The 26,155-nt window shown below is 40.1% G+C and overlaps 3 protein-coding genes and 2 non-coding genes across 7 annotated transcripts; 1 reads left to right on the forward strand and 4 right to left on the reverse strand.

Moving 5' to 3' along the window:
- Window positions 1-3,236: 3,236 nt before the first annotated feature.
- Window positions 3,237-5,625, forward strand: LOC124074954 (type-4 ice-structuring protein-like). Its single transcript, XM_046418308.1, has 4 exons — window positions 3,237-3,326; window positions 4,286-4,354; window positions 4,458-4,584; window positions 5,251-5,625. The coding sequence occupies exons 2-4, from the start codon at window positions 4,306-4,308 to the stop codon at window positions 5,450-5,452; spliced, it is 378 nt and encodes a 125-aa protein (XP_046274264.1). The 5' UTR covers window positions 3,237-3,326; window positions 4,286-4,305; the 3' UTR covers window positions 5,453-5,625.
- A 203-nt stretch (window positions 5,626-5,828) lies between these two features.
- On the reverse strand, window positions 5,829-13,868 carry LOC124074951 (polyadenylate-binding protein 1A-like). Of its 2 annotated transcripts, none has more exons than XM_046418302.1 (14): window positions 13,136-13,867; window positions 11,491-11,684; window positions 10,865-10,980; window positions 10,468-10,607; window positions 10,238-10,332; window positions 10,009-10,146; window positions 9,547-9,642; window positions 9,049-9,415; window positions 8,800-8,910; window positions 8,557-8,702; window positions 8,342-8,426; window positions 7,990-8,120; window positions 7,216-7,315; window positions 5,829-6,214 (listed from the first exon to the last, which is right to left on the reverse strand). In XM_046418302.1, exons 1-13 carry the CDS (start codon window positions 13,326-13,328, stop codon window positions 7,223-7,225), a joined length of 1,905 nt encoding a protein of 634 aa, XP_046274258.1. In that variant the 5' UTR covers window positions 13,329-13,867; the 3' UTR covers window positions 5,829-6,214; window positions 7,216-7,222. The 2 variants fall into 2 exon arrangements, with proteins under 2 accessions (XP_046274258.1, XP_046274259.1); XM_046418303.1 differs by lacking the exon at window positions 5,829-6,214 and adding an exon at window positions 6,335-6,987 and having other exon boundaries at window positions 13,136-13,868.
- On the reverse strand, window positions 9,763-9,899 carry LOC124075235. The gene has a single exon (XR_006845977.1). It is a non-coding gene; the product is annotated as a small nucleolar RNA SNORA5 (small nucleolar RNA).
- Window positions 12,010-12,146, reverse strand: LOC124075234. The gene has a single exon (XR_006845976.1). It is a non-coding gene; the product is annotated as a small nucleolar RNA SNORA5 (small nucleolar RNA).
- Window positions 13,869-15,318: 1,450 nt separating the features above from the next.
- LOC124074953 (14-3-3 protein beta/alpha-like) lies at window positions 15,319-24,439 on the reverse strand. Of its 2 annotated transcripts, none has more exons than XM_046418305.1 (6): window positions 24,299-24,439; window positions 21,309-21,607; window positions 19,497-19,620; window positions 17,964-18,127; window positions 16,996-17,091; window positions 15,319-16,850 (listed from the first exon to the last, which is right to left on the reverse strand). In XM_046418305.1, exons 2-6 carry the CDS (start codon window positions 21,600-21,602, stop codon window positions 16,794-16,796), a joined length of 735 nt encoding a protein of 244 aa, XP_046274261.1. In that variant the 5' UTR covers window positions 21,603-21,607; window positions 24,299-24,439; the 3' UTR covers window positions 15,319-16,793. The 2 variants fall into 2 exon arrangements, with proteins under 2 accessions (XP_046274261.1, XP_046274262.1); XM_046418306.1 differs by lacking the exon at window positions 24,299-24,439 and adding an exon at window positions 23,563-23,708.
- Window positions 24,440-26,155: the final 1,716 nt, after the last annotated feature.

Below are 26,155 nucleotides of genomic sequence, written 5' to 3' on the forward strand. Positions count from 1 at the left end.
CTGTAACTTTAACACTTCAGTACCATCCCTTGAAAGAACAAACTCCTAAATGTCAGATTTTGTCGGCTTGGCCAAAAGAACTCACAGTTTTTGTTTTTGTGTACAGTTTGTTTGAACATGTGCATACTGTCGTGATATTTCTGACATTTTGTGTTGCACCTGAAGGCAGCAGTGGAAAGTCAGAGAAAAATCAAGACCAGAAATTTGAGCCTCTTCTGTTCTCCTCTGGCACCAACAGAATACAACTACAGTGTGGGTTTACAGCTCCATCTCTGCAGCCTGAAGTATGTGATTAAAACTTGGAAGCGGAGTAACTCAGTTTACTCTGTAAGAGGTTGAAAGAAATGATGACCATTCTTTGAAACAGTGAAACAGGCCAAAGCAAGTTTGAAGTAACTGGTTTTAATTTTGAGCTAGTGGACCACCAACTTTGTGCAGAACAAAGAGCTGAAAAGGAAATGGGACCTCCTCTTGTGCTTCCCAAATGCTTTTTTATGACTTTCTGTAGCTTGTGTAATTTTTCATTCTTCCTGTGGTCTGGTGTGAGTCCAGAGGAGTTTGGATGAGGAACTAGGGAGTATTTGAATACCTCCTTTTTCAAGTTGAGCCTGCAAAAACAAATTTTTCACAAATTCAACTAGACTGAGGGACGGTGAAAATCTCATAGAAGCCAAGAAAAAAAAAATCTCTGTGTTAGCTTTGTTTACTTTAGAGCACACGAACAACAAAAAGGAAAATCAACAACGTCATATATCATAATTGTAATGAGCGTTTGGTTCTCTGGAGGGCGTGCTCTCATTTCATTGCATCAGTTAATAACCTCAGCTACGCAGCTCGGTGACACATTTATGTTGTTCTCCAAGTATTTTCAAATGCTTTTATAAGCTGCTATAAATTTGCCATACTTACTTGGGCACACACCATAATGAACAGAATTTAAAACAAGCCAAAGCTATCAATTGCTATGAAAGATCCTCTGACTGAAGTACTGAATGTACTGATTTTCCTCCCAGATCTTTTGTCACGATTTCTTCTTCTCATTGTTGATTAAATTACCATAACTAAAAGTACATTTACTGAAGTACAGCTTTGAATTTCTTTACTTTAGTATTTTTATTTACATTTCAGAGGTGAATATTGTACTTTTTACTGCACTACATTTACCTACCACTATAAGTACTAGTTATTTTTTGTTTAAGAGTTTATGTATTAAAAAACAAACAAACAAACAAAAAACATAAAACAAATACATGATATGATGAGTATTTCTTCCACCACTGTACTACTCCATCATTATTTGTAATCTGACAGCTGCAGTTTTGTTTACAGATTAAAAATGTTAAGTCAATTTATGAATCATGACATTCTGCTACAACCAACCAACATGTTACAAAGAATATAAAATTGTTTCAGTTAGCTTCACCTCAACCAGAAAAACATTAAATTACTGCTTATATGTTACTACAGCAATAGTAGTAAACTGTTCTTACCACCTCTTTCTTCCTCTGCAATGTATTTATGTAGCACTCAGGTTTATGTCATGTCATCTTTACATGCCTTGCATACTTTTTTTTTCTGTAAACACCCTACGTTGCTGCCAGCAGGGGCGTCCAGGCCTATGGTGAACAGACTCTGGACAGAGAGAATAATCGCTGCTTGAGAACATTCCCACATCTGGTTTTGATCTAAACTTTATAGTCAAAATCTGACTTTTAAAACTGCAGCACAGGGCTTTCCCCCCTTGACGAACAGAGAATCACAGGATTGTCGCTGGAGTTTTATTAAACAGCTCGTGTTGTTTACGTCCGCTGCTCACATATTTTCCTTGAATACACATTTCTCCCTGTGCTGAGTTGTTTATTACTGGCTCTGGTGGAGTGGGGATGAGAATTAATTACTTTACAACAACCATAAAGATAGACTGGTAGCAATAACACCCTGTTGGAGTGAAACCAAAGGTAGAAGGTTTGCATCCACATGAATGAGAATGAAATGAGGCTTTTGACTGGGAACACAGAATGGAAAAAAAACCCAAAACTGTAATTTTTGCATCTGCCCATCAAATAAAGATGAATACTTCTGATAAACAAACATTCACATCTGAATTCTTAGTAAGTAAGTAAAAAAACAAGACTAAAAGTCTCCAGCCGACATGCAACAACAACGACAGGTATAACATTTAGCATCTTAACATGTTAGCGTGCCAACATTTGCTGATTAACACAAAACACAAAAGTACAGCTGAGGCTTATGACGTTAGCCTATTTACTGGACAAACTGAAACCTGCTAGATGAAAAGTCAAGGGACCAAAGTGATTACGGTTCACCTTGAGGGGCACATGAATATCTGCACCAACTTTCAACACAGCCCATCCTAGTTTTTTAGATACGTCACTAAAAAAACATAAATGTCAACCTGCTGATGGCAAAAGATGAAAAGTCAGAAGATCATCAAGGTCAGTAGGACTTAACCTCTGGGGACCGTGAACATCTGCACAAAATGTTGTGTCAGTCCATTCAACAGTTGTGAAAGTGGTGGAATCAAAAGAGGTCAAGTATTGCTATCTTTAAAAACATGCCACTGAAAAGGGTGACGCAGGGACAGGTACACAGCATGGACCACTGACACACAGCATTTGTAGACTATTTTGCAACTTCTGGATGGGACATTTGGGCAAATAAAAACAACATGGATCACATCAGTCAGTGCTACAAAAATATAAAAAATGAAAAGTATCACCTACAAATTTGATTTTATAATATTAACAACAGTGATGATGATATACTTGATTTCTTGATTTTCTGGATATAAGGAGACATTGTGTGTGTCTGTGTAGATTCTCAGTCATTCAGGTCAGTTTGTGTAGAAGAGCTTGAGTTGGGGCAAATGGACTTCAGTTTAAAAGCAAAGTCTTCCCAACTCGAGCTCTTCTAAGCAAAACATTCTGTGAGTTATCTTCCCTGTTATCACATCTGTTGAAGCTGATGTGGCAATATCAATGTAGTTCTACCAAATGTGACATCACTGTCGTGCTGATGTTGTCACCAGTGATTAAGTGTTTTATTTAATCAATATGATAAGATGCACACTCACAGTCAGCAGGAAGAGCTGTTGGACTTTGGTTTAACTGATCCAGGTGGCAGACTGAGCAGCAAGGGTCAGTCCTGTGAGTCCCTTACCAGCTCAAACATCCAGTAATGCTTTGTTTCTTTATCTTGTCCAATCAGATTTGTACCATGAGGGGCTGCATCACCATGCCAGACTATAAGAAGTGTGACAGCCCTACAGCAGGGCACCATTCGGTCAAAATTCTCCTGCTGTACAGGTGAGTTAAACTCTCATTTTCTCTTATTTTTTTATGGGCTTAAACTGCATTTGATCTGTTGATACAAATTCTTCTTGAATGTAAAACTGCTGTGTCTTTTTTGAAGTACCCTTTAATTTCTCAGAGTCTAAAGGGATGAAAAAAATGACCCAAAGCAAGTGTGTTTTTGTGATTGGTTCCATTGGTTCAGTGACTAGTTTTATATTTCGCTGGTGAATTAAAAGATATATTTTTATTTTTAAAGAGGTAAAAATCCAATTCCAGGATGGTTAAGAATAAAAACCCTTTCATAAATATAACAGTGTGCAATGGCATACTTACTTCATGTCCTCATACATTACAAAATACTGTATATTATTCTAAATTCATAAAAGATGTATACATAGAAAGAAGAATCAGTGGGGTGAAGCAGTTTCAAAATCATGTTTTTCTACTCTTGAATCAAAGCAATTGAAAAAAACAACAAAACACATATCTTTGGTTGCAGATCTTCAACAAATTCCAGTCTCAAGGTTCACTTACTTTTTATTTGTGCTGGTGACATGATGTCTGATAAGCCAGATAAAGTTTACAAGCTAATGTGTGGGTGTTTGGACAAACAAGCAGTGACTGAAAAAAAAAAGTATTTATTTTGTTACCTCATAACAAAAAAACAGGCTGGGATTCCTAGAACAACATTTATCAGCATGATTGAGCAACTTCCTCTTACTTAACTTCTGACAAACAACTCCTTGAAACATCTTCATGGCTCGATCCAAGGTCTATCACTTTGGCTTTAAATAACAGGGACACTGCTCCTTTTTGTTCCAAATAATAATAATAAAAGAAAAGGATGACGCTTTCAGTCAGCATGTGTATGATCACTTTGTAAAAATGAAAGAAGGAATGTACAGCACATTAACATCATGTTGTATCACTCTCGACCCTACAGAATAATTAAGCAGTGCTTGTTTTTCTAGGTCTTGTTCACTCAGCAGCCATGAAACTCTCCCTCATTGTAGCTGTCGTCGTGCTTGCTCTGGCTCAAGGTAAAGTACAACCTTCACACAGTTGCTTAATTTCAAAAGTGACATGTGTTTGAATAAGTTTTGTTAATTACGTATTTTATTTTTTGGCTGTGGAAACCCACAGGAAGCCTTGCACAAGATGCTACCTCTGACCTCCAAAGGCTCAGCCAGTACTTTGAGGACTTGAAGAATAAAATGGCCCAGGAGCTGTCTCAGCTCATGAACAACCAGGACCTGGCAGGTCACGCTCAGTGAGTACAGTGAACCCATGACACCGGAACCTCCATGCACAAAGTCAAGGGTTAGGCCTGATTCATGCCTGTGATGATTAACATCTGGACCTTCTGCATTGCAGTCTCATAGTCGTCATTCACTTAATGACTTACTTATTCATCAATAATAGTATTTTACTAAACAGTTTAATAGTCACAAGGGTCAAGTGAATATTTTCACTTTTGATACTTTAAGTCCATTGTGTTGTTCAGTGAAAAATGTTGAATTTTATTTGTAAGTTACTATTTTTATAGTGTGGTATTGCTACATTTTACTTTAAATTATATAGTTCTTCCATCTCTGTTAAATGCCTGTTAGCACTCATGGAAGGCAGTTTTTTCTCTCTTTATAACATTTTTTTATATTGCATCATTTAGAACTGATTTTCTTTCTTCTGATAGTGAAGTTACATTACTTTTAATCTTCTCTGATGTTTAGTAAATATAAATGAGCAAATTAAATACTGAAATTTATCTCACAGGACCCACTTTGACAATCAATCCTTTGTAAGCATAAGTAATTAAAATTTGACCAACATCTCAGCAGCCAAGGGCACATCATACCAACAGACCACACTATAACATGCAAGTAAAGTGCATTTCTGACACCACTATACACTATCTAACCATATTCTTCCTCCACAGGAACATCCACAGCCAGCTGCAGCCTGTGGCTACTAAGATCCAGGAGCACCTGAGAGGTGTTGCTGCCAACGTCGAGGAGCAGGTGAAGCCCATGGCTGAAGGTGTGCAGACTCACATCCAGCCCATGGTTGAAAGGTTCCAGGAGCAGGTGGAGGCCATCTTCCAAAACCTGGCAGAGAAGGCCAAAGCAATTGGAAACTAAACCAACTGTCTTTCCAGAAAAAGTCAAACTGCCTCCATCCCACCATCTTCTCTGTATGGAGTGAGTTAATGGAGCTACTTGCAATCAGTGGCACTGAGATGTATAACAGCTCAAGATGTGTTTCAGGGATTGTTGTCATCTGTCTCAAAGCACAATTAAAATTTGAAACACAGTTTCACAGTGTCAGTTTCATTTTGTTTGCATTTGATGGCCCTTTCATTTGGACAATTTTACCATTGCAGTTCTTGAGTATTTTGATTTGGCCAACAAAAAAAATACCATATTTGGAAACTCTGACCACAACCAAGCAATTAAGACTGGTAGGCACAGGTTCATTCTATCTGTAATGTCACAGCCAACAACAGACATACACTGATTATTTTATAAGTTTTATTCAAGCAAGCAAAGGGAAATTTCACAAGAACCGGCCTTTATAGCCCAAACATTCAAACATTTAAAAGGGATAAAACGGCAGAACAGAATGCTCTCAATCTTTCTCATCTAAAACCCCTCATAAACTAATGATTTTCTTTTTTTTTTTACCTTTTTCTCTTTTTTTTGTTGTTGTATTTTCTCTTTAACTCTGCAAACCAGGCCCGGCGATTCTGTTGATTACAGGCCTGACTGGATACTTGTTTCTATTGGTTTTTTTTTAATATATTATTTGACTTCTTTTTACTTTGTTTTATGCATTTTCAGCTTTTTCCATTGTTAAACTCTTTTCTCTGTCGGTGAAGTTAGTCTCTCAAGGTTCCCCCACTCCTGTAAATGTGAAACAAAAACACAATCAGAGGACTTTTTACTCTCATTGCAACAGAACTGGCAAGTAATATTTAAATTATATTTAATTATTTTAATTATTATTATTTAAATTATTACATTACAGTTTCATTTCGCTATCAACCAAAACAAGCCCTTCAAGCTTTTCAAGAAACACCAGCCATACAGTGGTTTTATTTTTAGATATATACTTAAAACTATGTTCAGGCAAAATTGGCCCAAATCTGATTTTATTCACACATTTTTTATTCAGATCTGTCATCATAGTGTGAATCTTTTTGATTCTGATCTGGGACGCTTTCAAATGTGGTCCCCAAATCAGATACAGATGACAGGAGTTGAAACAGTCACATATTGAATTCATGTGAATTCAAAGTCAGTCTAGATCAACACTGGTCGCAGTTCTTCACTGGTGAGAGTGCAGAATACGCTTGGTGTCTAAAAACATAGAATTTTGGATGAAATCTGTTTCTGTATTGCCATTAATGCCACAATGAAATCATTCCTGTCTCCAGCTCAGCATCTACACACACCTCCATATGGAAGTAAATGCACCACAAAAGGCTAAAAACGTGGCTCCGTTGTTATCAACTCATAAATTCATTGGCTTCCACTGCTTCCAGTAAACACGGGCTTCAGTGACCTCCATGTTTACTGTTGTCTGACGACATGCTGCGTTTGAGGTTGTTATTGTACTTTTGCGTAGTCGGGTCAGTTAAGGACCATGACTAGTTTACACTGGGATCTGGCCAAATCTTGAAAAAAAAAAAAAAAAGTGACCAGCCAAACAAAATAAATTATATCTGAACTGAGCACTGAGGCTTGCCGTGTGAACATAGTCTTAGTTGGAGTAATGGGGCTTGTAAATGTGTATAATGAACAAATTGAAAGGTGAGTTCAGTGTTCCAGAAGACAGGTCATCCAGAGGAGCCATAATTTTCTGTTGTTTCCTTATTAAAGCAGTTCTGGAAAAGTAGTTGTACCTTGGATTCAGACACTTGGGACGCCAGCTGAATTTGTCACAGTCTTCTGTGCAGCCTCCTTGGCCTGGTGGGCCTGAAGCACAGCCACCGCCTCATCCACCTGGAAATAAAATTGTTCAATGTCAGTAAAAGCACATCGTCATGTTGACATCATCTCAAAATGCCCATAAGATCCACCTTTCCTCTGTCTTAAAAAGAAAGTACTCTACATACAGGAAGAGAAACCGTACAGACACTTAGTTCCATGACATGTTCATCTCTTCCTGTGAATGGGAAACTTTGCAAATTCTAAGTTACCAAGAATCTACCCAGATGCACACATTTCCAGAAACATTCTGAATGGAAATTTTTAAGCCATGTCATGAATCTTCAAGTCCCCCCACATCTTATATCATGTCTCCATTTCTAACTCCATTTCCAACTCTAACTCATGTCTCCATTTCTGTATATCATTACCACTAATTTACATGCTTAAGTATCTATTTCACCTTTTTTCTTTATTTATTCATTCATATCATATCATATCTCATTTATATGCATTATTCATCTGTTATTAAACAATGGGATAGTGGGTTGGTGACCACCATGCAATGACAATAAAGACTTATCTTAAAAGGACACAGTTCAGTACTCATGACACTGTCATCTTGTTGATTTTATACTGCCCAAAATAATATGATTTTTTTAAATAATAAGTGTTCTCTGAACTTACCTGCCCTTTTAATATGAAGTCCTGGTGAACCCATGTCAATACTAATAAACTTAAGTACTAACCTTTGAGCGGAGAGACTCTGGGGATTCGAGCATGTGGAGTAGCTCTGAGTTGTCAATCTCCAACAGCATGCCAGTGATCTTCCCTGCCAGGCTTGGGTGCATGTTCTGGATCAGTGGGAACAGACGCTCACCTATAGGAGTAACAGAAACAAACCATGTGATTTTTGCCAAGAGCCAGTTACTGAAAGAATACAATGTAAATACACAATATAAAGTAATCAAGATATAACAAGGGAGTGGTTTTCTTAGCTGGGGGTAGAAATGGTATTGTACATATTGAGTAAGAGGCAGAGGATGAGCGTTACCAAGCTAGCATAGTTTGCAGTTATGAAGATGTTGATGTAACACTTACCCAGCATCTGCTTCTGCTCTTGTGGTGGAGCAGCAGCCAGCATGGAGGCAGTCAGAGGCTCCTGTCCCTGAACATGTACAGCAGGCTGAGGGGAGGAACACGGAATCAAAAGTCAGACAGAAAATACTGAATACACATCCAAATTGAACTTTTTCTTCTATGAAGGGTAGAGTAGGTTAGTAGGTCTGGTCTAACAATGAAATGTGTATTCATACCTGCTGCATGGTGACCGGTGGCTGACCAGTCATGTGCTGCTGGGTATTGCGGACTCCAGCGGCATACTTGTACTGAGGGACTCCACGCACAGGAGCGGCGGCTGCAGCAGCTGCAGTGGCTGGTCGGGGCCCCATGGTCTGAGTTGCTGCAGGAGGAGTCAACAGGGGAACACAAACATCAACACAAAGACACAAGTAGCAGCCACACAGTGGGACTGTATTTGCTGAGTATAGATGACTGACCAAGACGCTGGGTGGACATCATGCGGGGCACCTGAGAGGCAGGCCGCATAGCGCCGAAGGTCTGAGGGCGCGGTGCCGAGGGACGCATGGCACCCGGCATGTTCTGGAAGTCTACACACACAAAAACATTGTGGCTTCATATACAAGCACAAAGGAATGTTTTTGTTTGCAAATTCTGTTCATGTGCTTATAAAATTACAGTAAATATTCACAATGATAAATAACAGCTTAACTGAGCGAGATACTCACGTTGCGGCCGGACGCCTTGGGTGGCCCAGCGTGGGCTCGGGCGAAGTTGGGCCATCTGTCCAGCAGCTGGGTAGTAAGCAGCACGATTCTGAGCCTGAGGTATGGTTGCCATAAAGTAGCCAGAGGGAGGGGCGGGCTGGTAGGGATTGATGACTGGATTTGGCACTGCACGCACACTAGCCATACGCTGCATGTACTGATTGGTCAGGTGGGCTTGACGCTCTTCTTTGCGCTGGGCCAGGGCCACATACAATGGCTTGGTGGCTACAATGCGTCCATTCATTTCCGTCACTGCTTTCGTGGCCTCCTCTGGAGACGAGAAGCAGACAAAGCCGAAGCCTTTGCTGCGCCCGCCCTCCATCATAACCTGAGAACGAGAGAGTAAAATGAAACCAATGAACGAACCTGGACACCAAAGGAGTATTAGTACTGGCAAATGCAAGCGGTTCCGTAACCATCAAGTAATGACAGAAGCTAAGTAAACAGGTACAGTCCTACCTTGGCACTAGTAATGGTGCCAAAGGGTGAGAACTCCTTTCGCAGACGTTCATCATCAATTCCATCATCAAGGTTCTTCACATACAAGTTAACACCCTGAAAATAAGACAAAGGTAGTGTTAAGATTTGTATTTTCTTTTGAAAACACTACATATTAGGGAATAATAATCCAATGCCAATGGACTGAAGTGAGTTTCTTTACTGCTCATTTAATGTTTATGTCTGTAGTACATATTTATCCCCAGAATCCATGTTGAAGAAAGGTGGGGCCCATGAACTACAGAGTCACTGTAGCAGCCATTTTGGCCAGTGCAATCTACGAAGGAGGGAGCACTGAATTTGACAAAGCTGCGGACTTTCAGTTGACTGACCAAATAATGTGACTAAAGGTAATAAGGAGATTGGAAGCTGATGTCAAACAATGACACTGTTTATAAATTTGAACTAAAAAAGGAAACAGACCTGGTAGCGGGTCATGCGATCTTGCTTCATTTGCTCAAATTTCCGCTTAAGCTCTGCCTGTCGCTCCACCTTCTTTTGGGCGCGGCCAACGTAGATTAGTTTGCCATTCAACTCCTTCCCGTTCATCTCGTCCACTGCCTATAGCAAACAAGTAAACAACGTTAACTCAGGAGCATGAAAGGGTTTGCATGTCCAAGTGGTCTCCAGAACCTGTTGGTGTAACTCTTACCTTCTGGGCGTCCTCGTGCCTCTCAAAGCTGACAAACCCAAAGCCTCTAGACTTTCCGTTGTCATCAGTCATGACACGGATACTGATGGCATTTCCTAAGCAATAGAGAAATAACTTTAAGTGACTACATTTTAATCCCATAATGTTCTACCGGGGAGGATCAAATCACTGTATATGCATGTACATGAGCAGACTGCATACACAGTAATAAAGTGATATTACTGACTCACCGTATTTATTGAAGAGTTCCCTCAGCTTTTCATCATCCATGTCTTCACCAAAGTTTTTAACATAAACATTTGTAAACTCCTTGGCTCGGGCACCCAGCTCAGCCTCGCGCTCTTTGCGAGATTTGAAGCGACCCACGAATCTGTATTGAAATTTACAGAATCAACAGAACTTTAATACATTAAATTAATAATATAAAAAAGTTTTGTTTATTACAATTGTAAATCCAAGTGTGTGTGTACACTTTACAGTCATCTTTGTAAAGAACATTTCACAAAGTGCTGAAAAGTTCTCCAACATTCCATCAAGCTAAATGGAAAATTAACTCAACAAAATCTCTTTTTCCATTTTGTACATTAGTAGGCACCAAAACAGTTACTATTACAAACATTCACTTACACTTTTCGGTCATTGAGCAGCATGCCATTCATTTTCTCAATGGCTCTTTCGGCTGCCTCCTGAGTCTCAAAATGCACAAAGCCGTAGCCTTTAGAGCCATTCTCATCACAAACCACCTTTGAGAAAGAAGACACATGCTGCTTTTAAGTCACACACACATGCAGTAACAATAAACTAAAACCATCTGTTAGATCATACCTGAAACATTAGTCTCACGTTTAACGCTGACTTTATTCAGAGTTTAGTGATTTTGATTTGAAAACAAAGCACATTTAGAATTTCAACTGAATGACTTTCAAAACCCCATCTCATGAATATTATTTGTTGCAGAGCTGTTCTTACATAATTTGTAATATTAATGCACATACAAATCCATCGTTTGTTTAAAGGGCACGGCAAACGGTTCAAACGGCATATATTATTTATTTCATTTTGTGACAATTCACTATCACAACTGCTGGATGACTGACCTCTCGGTTAGTGCAAAAAAAACCTCTAGGGCATTTACAAAGCACACAAATGCAAATTACAGCTGCACTCACAATGCTACAACAACAATGACACCTGAACATTCCCGTGATCCAAGTTAGATACAAGAAGAGGGGAGTCAGCCATTATTCTTTTACCTTGCATGACAGGATGTTGCCAAAAGCAGAGAAGGTGTCATAAAGAGCCTTGTTGTCAATAGATTTGTCAAGATTCTTGATGAAGATGTTTCCAACACCACTTTTTCTCAGTGAGGGATCACGTTGTGACCACATGATGCGCACAGGCCTACCCTTGATCACATCAAAGTTCATGGTGTCCAGTGCACGCTCAGCTGAGGGAAGAAACAGGAATAACACTTAAGTTAATTAGCATATTTAAATTTTCAAGCTCCGGATATGAGAGCACATGTTCAAGGTGGGGTCGTTAGTCTTGAGAGGGTTGCTGGTGCCCAAGGGCTATTGTAAATAATTTCCGAAAACTAGATCTTCGAGTTTCTACCCAGGAGAAATCAGTTTCTAGAAAATATGGACCTCAGTCGATGCTGTCAAGTCAAAAGACAGACAAAAGTAGTGCTGACTAATAAAAACACAACATATTAGGTAGTAACAATCCAGTGACAATGAACTAAAACATGATGCTTATTGATCATTTAATGTTTTTGTCTGTAGTACATATTTATCCCCAGAACTCATGATGAAGAAAGGTGGGGCCCATGAACTACAGAGTCACTGTTGCAGCCATTTTGGCCAGTGCAACCTACTAAAGAGGGAGCACTGAATTTGACAAAGCTGCAGTCTTGAAAGCTACATGATCAGACACTGTGACTGAAGGAAACAAGGTGACAAATTATGACACATTATTCAGTGAAGGCCTGCATTCACCCATTTCCCCTGGTCTAGCGTTTCAAACTGGACACTTCTGGTCACAACTATGTCAGCATAACTGCATTAGGAACCTTAAGCAACCTTAAGCAACTCAGATTAACACAAATTTTAAATCAATAAAATAATTTAAATCAGCAATCAACTTTCTGCCACTTAGCTAATCAATACATTGGCTAATGATTTTGTTTTAAGGTACCACTGCTTAATAGTATTAATGAATTCATAAGATTTTTGCAACAAAGTTAGTATTTTTAACAAAGTATTTTTATATATGAGAATTTTAATTCCGTGGATAAACAAAAAGGCATTCTTGTCTAGAAAATGAGAAAACATCTCAGTAAAAACACAGCAACACCCAAAAGAACGAAATGCAGAGGCAGACCTGTGCTGTTATCAATGACATACAGAAAATGCTATGTGGAGGGTAGATACTGGGCTTCCAGGGCATGCAAGGGTGACATATTCTAACATTTGTTTTTAAGAGTTAACATAATATATATATTTTTTTTTTGCTTACAGATGAAGATCCATGTTAATATCACAACAAAACTGGCCAGCATGCATTCTGTGTTGATTTAATTTAACAGCTGTATCTGCACTTTAGGCTGAACAGTTGGGGTGTTGTCCTGACACAGCAGAGATAAAAGAGCATTCATCTGGCAGATAACTAGCAGTATACTGCTACAATACTGGGGTGGGCAGGGCAGGGCAGGGCGGACATGGTGCTTTTCTGCTACGCCACTGCTGGGAGGTTCAAGTGGGGAGACCCTGCCGACAACATGTCGGCCGCAGTCACGTGTAGGGGGAAGAGACAAGCTTTCACTCGTCTTCGACTGTCATTTTAAAACAGACATCACTTTTTACACATTTTTGACGATATTTTTCATAAAGTACCTACCGTCGGCTGGCTGTTGGAAGTTGACATAGGCGTATCCAAGGGAACGCCGGGTGATCATGTCCCTACAGACCCGAATAGACAGGATAGCTCCGGCAGGGCTGAATTTCTCGTACAGCATGGCCTCGGTCACATCTTGATGCAGATCCCCGACGTAGAGCGAAGCCATGGGGTAACTGGGAGCACTGGGGTTCATTTTCGTAGGCTGTTGAAGCTAGCTAAGTACTCGGACGAGGCTTGATTTCGCAAACGAAAAGTTTTCGGCGACAGTACGGATTCCTGGTTCTCAAACGGTCACTAACGTCACGGCAGTTCGGGTTAGAATTCAGCCGTTGGCTTGTCAGTTAAAGTGTTGTAGAGTGAAAATTAAAAGATGACTATATTAAAATGGCAAACTGTCGACTTCTAGTGGGATTAAAACTGTCTCTCAAATATGACACACAATGGTAAAAACAATTCTAACGTTACTTGGCCTCGCTTCTAAACCAGTAACACGTCGACTGACAATTTTGTCGCTCGATTTCACGTTAGGCAGCCCTTTCTTATACGTTACCGTCCCGTCTTCGAATGTCTACTCCAGTTTCACCGACTTGTTACAAAAAGAAAAAAAAATGATTTTTTGGATTTTTTAATGTTTTGAATTTTTTTTTTTTTTTTTTTTTTTTTATAGAATGTGTGCCGAGCGAGCTCAGTGGCACACACGCACTCACACAGCACTACCAGCCGGGGTTGAGGGGGAGGAAGCAACTGGGAACTTGTGTGTTATATACTAGAGGGCGCGTCACTGAAATGGACCAATCATCTTCATGTATAGTTGAGGGGGAGGTCAACAAAGGGGCGTTGACCACAACTGTACGCATGATGATGAAATCATGTAAAAACGTATTGTTAAAGCCTGAAATTGACTTATTGTATTGACCACAGTGCTCTATTATGCAGTGGCGCTTTATGGGGACGACCTGAATTCCTCTTAGATCGGAGTGATCTGGATCCAGAGGAGGTCTGGGAACACTGCCCACACAACCACCCTCTCTGCTAAATAGCATACAGTTCTGGGAATGTCTGGCCATGCCTTAGGTATGACATTTTACTGCAACACCGCGCATGACATTCGTCATCTGACAACAGTGTATGTCATTCAGCAAATGTGACATGCATGATTGCATCCCTTCCAAACTGTATATTTTAAATGTACCATTTGTGGTAATGTGGTGTTCAGCTTACATCAGGTTAGTGCTGTGGTGTAATTCTTATAACTCTGATAACAGCCTTATCAGTTGTTATCAGTGTGAGAATAGAAAGACAGAGCCAGATTTGTTTTGTCTTTAAAGACCAGTGATCAAAGCTAAATGGAAGAGTGACCATGTAATACAATGCAACAAGCTTAGTATTGCTTAGAAAAATGAAGTTAAGAGCAGAGTGCTTATGATCAGCATAGCCCTGAAGAGGAATGACACTGACACAGATTTCATCTTAACTGGGTAGGACATCGGTTGGAAATAATTTCTGCTTTGTGCACAGCTAGATTAAGAATATTATAGTCAGTCAGGCTTAAAATGCGCATCAAATGGCCCTTCAGTCTTCACCACCAATAGAGGGCAGGGTTGTCAGTGAAAACCAGAAGTCTGCAGCTTGATCTGATTCTGATTCTTCTTTCAATGTGCCATACTTCTGACAGTTGAAATTTTGCATCTTAAACTATAATTCTTAATTCACCAGAACCAAAGGAAGTAATTTTTAAAAAGCTTTTTATTCAGGAAGCTACAGCACTCTATCATTGTGATTGTAGTTTCGGGTTTTGTGCTTTAAAATAGTATGTTAATTTCCAAGGTTATGAATCAAAGGTGTCCCACATACCACTCTGGATTACAGAGATTATTCCAAGTTGTGGTTTTAAACCTGCCAGTGATGTGTTCGATGAAGCCTGCTCTGGATGTGCACTCATTGACATTTTCTAGCAGCCCCTTAAATGTGACAGTCCCCTTTTTCTTAGCTTTACCGCAGTAAATTCTGAGGTCACCATCAAGATATCTCAGTGTGAGCAGTCAACACGAATCCCAGCTGTCATGGTAAATAGTGGCAGACAGAGCTGATGAGTTACTGTGGCCCGACACAGCTTCTCATATGCAAGAATATATGGAAAACAAGTCATTCAACATGCAGAGCGAGTAAACACACATTCTGGGCACAGCACACTTGATTTTAATGTTTTAATTCCACTTACATGAACGCACATAACCAAATAACGTACTCAGAGTGTAACTTGCAAATTCTGAATCCTGAATCCCGATTTTTTTTATTTTTTTTTAAAAAAAAACCAACATACTGTAATTAGGAGAAACTGGCACTACTTTGTAACTACTAATCGGTCATAATGTAGCTTTCTACCAAGTTACTTTGATAATCTGTTTATATTTAGCATTGTTTAAGTTTGTTGTTTCACAATGGTCTTTCAAGGAGGGTAAATGTTACTGTAAACCACCCTGGCTGAAGCTAAATCCTAAGCAAAAATTGCCCATTTCAAAGCACGTCTAACCCTCACACCATACTACTGAGAACCACGTACATTCCTGGAGTCAACGGGAATAAAATACACGAAAAGAAAATACAAAAACACCCGAATAGAAAAGAGTAGAAAGCCACATAAAAAGCACATGGCAAAATTATTTTCTGCACTGCTGAAAGATAAAATATCAAAAGTTACAGTATCGAGCCATTTTGTCAAGTTGTTCACTTTATCTTAGGCCGTCTATACCTTATCATGTGTGATGGAAAATCTGATGGAAATTATAGGTTACACATTTCACTGAGAGTGAAAAGATGTCAGTAAAATGGAATGTAATCCTCTCAACAAAGTTATCAACCAAAGTTGAACTACAGTTTTCACAAAGTGGCCATTCATACAGAAAACCTTTCCTACGCTCCAGTACACACAGAACCCACTGAGCCATGATGTATGGTATGATCCAAAAACACTACCTGCTACACTGGACACTGACAGGGCGGGATGGACACAAGCGATGTGGCAACAGGTCTTTACCAAGGTAAATTCTGCCATCTATACGATCAATGCTATTGTCAGATGACACCTAAAATTTTGTGAATTCACACTGCTGTGACTGCTGCTATTTTACAGTTTACATGCTTCAAAAGGAGTTTTGTAAACCAATGCGTCACAAAGATTGTAAATGTTGAGTTCAAGTAAAAACATACAAATTATCAAAATTACAGTTAGAGGTTTTTTTGTTTGTGTTCTCCTGCAACAGCAGCAGTTTGCTACAGTAAATAAAGTTGAAAAGCATGGGGGCTGATTTGGAACTAAAGGAGGGATTTCATCAGGACTAAACCATAGACCAAAAAAAACAAAAAAACAAACAAAAATAAACAAAAATAAACATCCACAATGAGTAATGTTGGGAAGAAAAAAAAAAAAAAAAGATCTATTCCATTCTTTCCTCTGTGGTGGTGCTCATACAATTAACACACACACTCCAATGTATGTGCACACACATACTGTACACATTGTGAGTGGCGTGTAAACATACATATCTGTGCATGTATGTGCAAACACAACCACAACACACAACTTAGGCTGGTGAGAGGTAAAAAATGTGTATTTTTGTTTTGTTGTTTTATTTTTTTTTTCCTTTCTTCCCGGCGTTCAGTTCTTGTCAGCTGCCAGCTCCGTCTCCTCACTCTCGGCATCTGACATCCACAGCTGCAATAAGGCAAGGGATGCTGGGATTAGTGCACACCAAGCAAGAAGCACAGGAAAACACTTTGCTTCTCAAATATTTTGTTGAGTCTCGCGATTATCAGAAAGACATAGCGAACATGCAGGGACATGAGGACAGGACACTCACTGTCAGATTGTCACGGAGCAGCTGCATTATCAAGGTGCTGTCTTTGTAGGACTCACTCTCGAGGGAATCCAGCATGGAAATGGCCTCATCAAAGGCCTAGAAGAGACACAGTTAGCCATCAGTGCTTCCATAACCAGTGTGCAACGCAAATGTAAATCCACCAACATGAGATGGATTTAAAGAAATACTAGCAGGGCTAACATAGAAGGACAATTACTTGAATAAACAGATAACAGCAGGGAGCCAATAACAGGGTTTAAGATAAAAGGGACATTTGTGCTGTCCTTGATGCAATTATAATGGTGAAAATGACAAGACCATAACAATCACAGTATACAGAATTATCCATATGCAGCAGACAACCCAATGTTTTCAGAAGGTTTAAGTATGATGGAGCCAGTAAAGATGCACAAAATTACAGACAGAAAAATATTTAATAAGAGCACCAAGTTTCTGTTAATGGTTCTCGTAATGGCTGGGACAGCACAGTCCCATAGTTCCGTTCTTTGGGGATAACCTTGCTAATGATTCTAAGACCCCTGGGGTGTATATGCTGATTTCAATTACGTTTTCAGTGTGCTCACACTTCAACAGTAATTAAAAAGTCCTGTTAGGATCTGTGATAAATGATACTACTCTCACGTGTGTATGGTAAATTCAGGGTACTAACAACAGCTGGTTAACTTAGCTTATTATGGGTTAGCATAATGACTGAAGATGTTGATGTAGTTCAGCATCCTAAACTTAATGATGATGAACCAACCCAAATGAGCTCTAACACAACTAAACAACTAAATTCTCAACCTGGGAAACAATGGACCACCAGACCTGCGTCAATCTCATATCATTGTCTTCACCAGATTCGGGTCAAGTCATCTTGTAGAGGAGAAAAAAAAATGAGGACAAAACAAACGGCATGAAAATGAAACCGCAATAAGACACTAATGTGAAAAGAAGACGATTATTACCTGCTTGGCCAGTTTGCACGCTTCCACAGGCGTGTTGACGATCTCATAGTAGAAGACAGAGAAGTTAAGAGCAAGGCCCAGGCGGATGGGATGAGTAGCCGGCATATCTCTTACGCTGATGTCAAAGGCCTCCTGGTATGCATTTTTCGAGCTAGTGATAACCTCTGCGCACAGAAGACAGACCAATCAGGAAAGCGGCTATTTCAAATGGGGAAAACAAGATTTCTTCAAGTTTGCCAACATTACTATGTAACTGCTCTGATAGGAGAACACACCACTGAAAGTCATGTGTGTGTGCATGTGGTCACCAGAAATTACTTCTCACAGCTTCTGGTGATCACAACCAACTTTGATACTAAGGATCCAAAAACAGAATTTTGGCAGCCTGCATAAAGTTTAGCTCCTACAAATATGACACCCAAACTGTCCAGTAGGGCTGCAGTTACTGATAATCTTGGTTAAAAAAAAAAAGAAAAAGAAAAAAGACAAACATTCTTTTCACAATTTACGTAAACCCCCATGGTGTTTTAAACTGGTTTCTCCATGCAGTCATTAAAAAGTCAACAATAAGTTTTCTGTCAATCATCTCATCAAATAAGCGTTTACTGTTAGCACAGTTATTTCAGAACAGTTAAAAGCAGTTGTTTGCCAAGACTCATTTCAGGCTTTGGGAAGTATTTAAAAAAAAAAGATGAAATAGAAAATTCAATTATTCATTCAATTCAGTTAAGATGACCAAAAAAAAAATCAAATAATAATAATGATGAAAATTTCTGGTGTGATAGGTGCATTTGTTAGGGCAAAACCTGTAACAACACATGTGAGCATGTACTTCTGTGTTTGTTTAAGAGCCAAAAGCCAGATTACAAAACTATAGATCACAAACCGCACAAGTAAAAGCCACTCCATGTGGTCATAATGGATCTACTGTGCACATAAAATGATTGCACCGATTACTACGGGACTGCATAGCTACTGTAGGAAACTGTATGACCCACAACACAATTTGAAATGAGGGAGAGAAGGGGAAAAATAAAAAACATCACCCACAGCAGCCAAAGAAACTCAAAAAAAAAAAAAAGCATCCTGGCCACAAGTAACAGCCAACACCCTGGTGCTGCTCCTGTTGCTATGACAACCAAGCAGCAGTCCTTGTCTGCATTTGTAGTCTGACAGTTGTAGGTCAAGGACGAGGGTGTCAGTATTCTGGCCACAAACAAGTCTTGAAGTAACCCTGCTCTCCTCACCTTAAAAGAGGATTTTCAAGGACCATTAATCAGCACCCATCCTCCAACAGATGTGTGACTACTGCCACAGAAACCAAGGTTTGGATTCCACAGCAGTGCAGGTTTTTAGCAGTAGGTGGCAGCATTTAATTTTTTTTTTTATGTGCTGTGTCTCACACATTTCTGATAGACACTGAGCATCTCCTTTTACAACCACATTTCCTTGAGCAACTGCACAAGACATGGATGGAGGGGCTTTGAACTGACTGCAATGGTTACAGAACGCAGAGGGGTCTTCTTTACTTACCATTTTTGTTATCGTCAGAGGCCACCTCAGCCAGATAGCGGAAGTAGTCTCCCTTCATCTTCAGGTAGAAGACTTTGCTATCAGGAGATTCGGCCTTGGGGATCAGATATTTGTCGAGCAGTTCCTGTTGGTGAATGTGTGCAACATTAGTGTTGAAAGGTGAGAAACTAAACAAAGAGTTGAACAAGCAGTCACAAGTCAGTTCATGAGATAACACCGTTGACAACAGTATTTGGAGAGGTATGTTCAACAGTGCAACCCGATCCTTGTGACAAAATAGTCAGCATGTTTTCTTTTAGGGACAACCCCCTTCTCACTGTTGCAGGCTGCTAATTTCCTGCATTCCTTTAGCCTTAACATCATTGTCAGTCATTTTCTAGGTCGTTCATCGCATTTTTCTGAGGTATCTTTGCTATTTTCACCGCACCCCTCCCTGTTTAAGGACATAGGTTTGTGTTTTGAATGTGCAAACAAAAAAAAAAATTTAACAAACGCTAATGCCACATTCTATGATATTCAAATGTCTGTTGAGTCATAGCCTTCATTTGCTTAAAGCATCTCTAGTCTACAGGGTAGGATGACTTCAAACAAGAAGCTTTGGCTGAGGTCATAACATACCCTATATAGACAAAAGTATTGGGCCAGCAGACATTACACAAACAGGCACTTTAATGACATTGCATTCTAAATACACAGACAGCTTTGCAGCTCTAACAGCTTCCACTCCTCTGGGAAGGCTTTCCACAAGATTTTGGAGTGTTTCTGTGGGAATTTTTGCCCATTCATGCCGTAGAGCATTTGTGAGGTCAGACACTGATGTTGGATGAAAAGGTCTCGCTCACAATCTCCCCTCCAGTTCATCCCAATGGTGTTCAAGGAGGTCTGTGTAAGCCAGTCAAGTTGTTCCACATCACACTCATCCAAACATGTCTTTATGGACCTTGATTTGTGCGCCACCAAGTTGGAAGCATAGCATTGTTCAAAATGTCTTGGTATGCTGAAGCATTAAAATGTCCCTTAACTGGAAGAAAGGGGCCGAACCCAACCCCAGAAAACAGCTACATACCAGACCTGAGTTGCAGTCGAAGAGCTTACTGCAGAGGTACGTATATAGGGACCTGTTGTACAAGAGTATCGTAGAGTTTATTTGACTAAGACTGAGTTGACTTAATCTTGTGAAACAATAAAATAACAATAAAGGCTCTACTGAAAAAAATAGGAATCGAGTAGAACCAGAACCAATAAAATTCAAATGATAGCCAGTCATTTACATTGGGATGATGTCAAGCACGGGAACAGGAAATGTTCTGCAAATATAAAACTTTCACGGTTTCATGATACACAAAGCAATAACTGAACTTTTTTGCAGTTTGGAAATCAATGGAGAAGATTTCTGACAGGCCAGAGGGGATTTTTGATGCAGTATCACAGTTGGTGACCAGGTCAAATTATCTGCAGGGCTGACTGGCTGCAATATATGCAGCTTTCTTGATATATTAATGTCCCAGCAAGGCCAGAGGCGCTGCAATCATGGACTAAACAACACAGAAACATTAACATTTTAATACACAAGTGGAGTTCTTCTCTTGAAGACTCAGCTTCTGTCCCTCCCTCTGCCATAGATTACATAAATTCTAATGCTTCAAGTTGTCAGTAGAAAACAATTATCTCTTCTACGCCACCTGAATTTGTACTTTGCTGCACCTCTCATTACCTTCCCACCCATCATTCTCAATTCAAGCATTTACTTCCTTCCTTCATTCCATCCACTGATCCACCCTTTCAACCCTCTGCACCATCTCAACTTCTTACCAGTACTTCGTTGCAGATTTCTGTCAGCTCATCCTCAATCTTTTGCTTGTACACCTTGGCCAGTGAGCTCTTCGAGGTCTCATCGGACTTCTGTTCCAAGCTGGATATCACCCTCCAGGAGGACCTCCTAGCCCCCACCACATTTTTGTAGGCAACGGAGAGCAGGTTGCGCTCTTCATTTTTGAGATCCGGGTACTTCTCTGTAACAGCCTTCATGGCTGCGGCCATGTCATCATAGCGCTCGGCCTGCTCAGCCAGTTTGGCTTTCTGTACCAGCTCATCCTTGTCTGCCATGGCTCCTGAGGAAGGAAGGACAGGGGAGAGAGGGGGGGGAGGGGGGAGAGACCAAAACAAAGAGGACAGGAGGTGGATTAGGAAGACAGAAGACAGTGGAGAGAGCATTGGGGGAGGGCAAGAACAAGAAAAGAAAGAGCAACATGATGGGGAAGGGGGAGAGGGATTTGATCATTTAACTTCAATGAAGGAGAACAACAGTGCATGTAAATGTGTTGCCCTTCCTGAAAAACCTGATTTTTCAGAGAAACTCTGTAAATGTATGTTTGAACATATCAACAAATAAATATATGACTACTATGTAATACATTCAGAAATTATTATACTGACCAAAAGACCGCTCACATGGAAATATGCCAATTATTTGCACGCTGGTCCTCTTTGTCCTTAGCAGGACATATGACCCAAATTTTCTCTCAGTCTCCCACGTTTCATTCCAAAAGCCTTCTTTAAGACCTCTAGTCAAGCTATTTTACTTTACCTTTTTATGGAATAACAGTACCAGTAGGATGTGGAAATCTACTTTGCTAATACCAAAAACTTCTAGGGGACTTTCCTCCCAGCTAGCTTTCCATTCATATTACTGTGCTGCCAAAATCCACAACATCCTTTACTGGCCACACTGGTCTCAGCTCCTACATGGGTACAAACACAGGTATACTTCCTGCAAGCCATCAACCGTGACTAAATTTCTCTGCTCCAGACTAGGGATGGGCAATCTGACAATTTTAGATTGGGATCGATCTCGAAGGCATCCACAGTCTCGTTTTCAGGTGAATCATACATATTGCAGCATTTAATGTCTTCTTACATTTGTTTACAAACTTCACGTGATCTTGTTGACAAATTTATTTTTTGGCTGGATTACCCAACCCCTACTCACCAGCTGCTAACTTATGTGACGAGATCGCAAGACTCTCTACCTCATGTGTTAGCACTACTAGACTAGACTGAGAGGCTGACTTACACAGCAGTTTTAAGGATGAAGAGTAGGAGGAAGTAAAACCCATTCCTCTTCCAGATGTGCTCATCAAATTTACACACCACACATACTTGACTAAAGTCAGATTAGCAAAGACTGAGTCAAATATGGGCAAATATGGCCAACACCAGCCTTACTGCTTCTTACTGTATGTTCTGCTTTTGTCCAAGGCTTACAGCTTTCTGGAAATTTCTCTTTAACTAGCCGTGGATTCAGTAATCAACCCATACCCACTCATTGTACTTTTTAGCTTTTCTCCAAAGAACACAAAAGTCTTCAGGGTGCATTTGACTTCTATACTACAATAGCTAGACAGCTGATTGTCTTCAACCCATGTTAACTGGGTACCTGACTTAATAAGTCGTAAAAAGTTAAGGTATCTGAGTGATGGCAGCAAGATATTTCGCAAGAGGGCAAACAAAATATTAGTATCGTATTATTAATTTTGCCTGCTAATCTTCTAAGTGTCTCAGATACTGCAAAATAGACTACTCACTAGCAGTGCTTCCAGGTAACCTATTTAAGATATTGTGTCAGGGCTACAGCTAGTGATTATTTTCAATTATTGTGCAGATTATTTGATTTAGCAAGCTAATTGATTTAGAAAATGGTCCATTACAATCTCCTGGAGTGTAAGCTGCCACCATTGCACTCCATGTTCAGTTAAAACAAACCACATGTGACAAAGAACAGCAGCAAATCCTCACCTTCCGGAAGCTGAAAATTTAGCCTTTCTCCTTGATGAATGACATGAACGGCAGTAAGTGCGGATTAGAAAAGCTGGAGATTAATTTTCTGTCAATCGATAGCTTAATTAATCGTCTAATCATGTTGTGCAACCAAAAAACTCCCGATGGCTAATTTTTCAGACTCAGGCTACTTCCCAGTTAGGAGATTTTACAATTTCCAAGCAACATCTCAGGATGGACTGCTGCAATGGATGAACAATAATAAACAAATTTGCAAATTACTGCTTACCAGATGCCTCGTATAAACGTAGAAATATCAAGTATAAGGGACCAGCTTCTCAAAAATCACACGGTGAGTCAGATTTGCCAGCACACATACACCTGCACCCTTCTGAGGAATGTCGGCCACCCAGTTTCACGTCACTCTCTCTCTCACACACACACACACACACCTGCCCATCGAGCTCCTACCACGGACGGCGGGGACACAAACCGTCAGAAAATGGCCCTTCTGTAAGATTTGGCCTTTTGAGTTTCACTGTCGAATGAGGGTGTGTGTGTAACACCGCTGCAGATGGGTGGATGGATGGATGGATAAGACCTAATAATCATCTCACGGAATCAGTTAAACTGGAAAAAAAACACAGAGCCTAGCTTAGTTCAGTCCACAGTGAACGCCCTTTTTCGCTTCCCGGAAAACAAACCTGAGCTGCTGCTTTTGCGATCATTAAGAATTTACTTTGGGCGGTTTCATTCGCAAAAGCTAGCCTGGCACTCCCGAAAGCTGCCTCATAAACACAGCGAGCAAACGAAATAACGTTAGATGGGTTAAAGAGCAGTAGCGCTTCCCATTCAACAAGAAGCCGAACAATGACTGAGCAGCGGCGCATCACTGGTTTCCTCTACAGTCACAGCAGCAACAATTCATGCTGGATTAAAACGGTCCCCGAAGCATATAAGGCAGATTTAACGGCCTCCCGTCGAAAACAGCACCGATCATCAGTAGAAAATACATGTGAACTCACCTGTGAGAGTCGTTAGACGGTGTTGTTCCTGATTCCCGGCTGCACAGCTGATGTTCTCTCCCGCTCATCCACGGGGTTTCCCTCCAATCAAAGACACAGGAGCAGGGTCGCACAGGGACGGATGACGTCAGACTCGAGTTGCTGGGGCAACCAAATTTTACAGGCACAATTTGTAAAATCAGTCAGTGGATAAAATTCATTGATTTTATCAAGATTTTTTGAGGGCACGTGTTAAAAACTAGTACTTTTGTTTGTCTCAGTTTCCTTCAAAACCCTTTTATATTCTCTGCTCATGAAACCCTCAAACTTTAAGTGTAAATCCGCACAGTTTAACTGTTGTATGACTGTAAAAAAGTCATATCCCATTAGTCGAACAAAGTCAGCAAAGATCCAAGAGAGATGTTGTTGATGAAATCTATTGTATGTATGACGAGAGAGAAAAAATGACGGACGAATATACAAACAGCAAACTGCATTTTGTCTCACCTTATGATAATGAATAACGAAAGAAGTGAAAGAAAAATAATAGAATGATAAAAGAAGTCCCTTATTAAAGATATTAGGATTAAGGGACTATAATATAGCTGGAATTGTTTCGAAGTAACCTTACTACAACACTTTTTTTTAACTAAGAGGACGAAGACATGTCCCGCCCTAATATGCTTCTGATTCGATTACTCAATATCCTCCTGAAAACCTTAACCAATATCACTCCTCACGCCTACAGCTAAGCAACGAGCACTAGCCAATCAGGAGCAGAATAAGGCGGGCCATACCTTCGCCATCCTGGGACAAAAAAATTTCCCTTGCTGTACAAGGGTCTTTTAAATGCTAGTAATTGCAGGTAAATATAGGTTGCGGACTACTGTGTTTTTTGCTTGGACAGATTTGTTAATAGACCAGTTACAGATGAGCAATGTCATTCATGTCATTCATTTCAGTTTCCCGCTCTTCCCAAGTACCCTGACACCGTTTTAAGACTGAACTTCTATAGGCCTACTTTTGTCTTTGAATCCTCTCCTTGCCCAGGTAAAGAGATGATACTCATCTGCATAACTGGATAACTGCACAATCTGCGTACAGTACATCTACACTATGTCTGCTTGGGCTTAAGTATATTTGCTCACCCTTCTGGCTTGACAGGCTGTTTTCATGAAAATGTCATAGCCCTCATGAATAGTCCAGCAGCCACGCCTGTATATCTAGTTCCACTAGTCTTGGGTATGGCCATTAATTGGTGGTATCACACATAAATCACTGGTTTAAATGCAAGTACGCATAAGGGTGCAGAGAACTATCTGGGGTCATCAGGAGGGCACCCTCTTAACAATCCTTCATATGTGGAACACTATCTAGTGTTATAAGAGCTGCATGACAAGTAGGACCAGAGGAACTTGATAAACAGTGATGGTGGTTAGATAAACAGCATGGCTCATTATGTCACTACTAAGAAGTAATTACAGCCTTGTTCTTGACACATTTACAGGTAAGAACAACTTCTATGTGAATGCAAGTGAGACTCCCCAAAATATTCTCCTAATCATATAAAATAAAATAGATCCTGAAGGCTCCACCTGCTGTCTATCTCAGACACTACTAGAAATACGACTAGCTGTTAAAGCAAACTTGTGCTGTTGAAAATTGCTCAATAATCAGGTTTTCAGCAGGGTGTGCCTCAGTCCATTGACATTTGGGTGGGGTTCTGAGTTGTTCTGAAGCAAGCTAATAGATTGCAAAGGACTTCTGTAATGACGCTGAAACACAAGTTATTTTCAGACCAGAACAGAAAAGATAAGAATACTGTTGAGCTGGAGGCCACTGATCAATATAGTGAAGAACTTTGAGTTGTTTCCCTGA

This window comes from Scatophagus argus, chromosome 17 (assembly GCF_020382885.2).
Source record: "Scatophagus argus isolate fScaArg1 chromosome 17, fScaArg1.pri, whole genome shotgun sequence".
Taxonomy (NCBI): domain Eukaryota; kingdom Metazoa; phylum Chordata; class Actinopteri; family Scatophagidae; genus Scatophagus; species Scatophagus argus.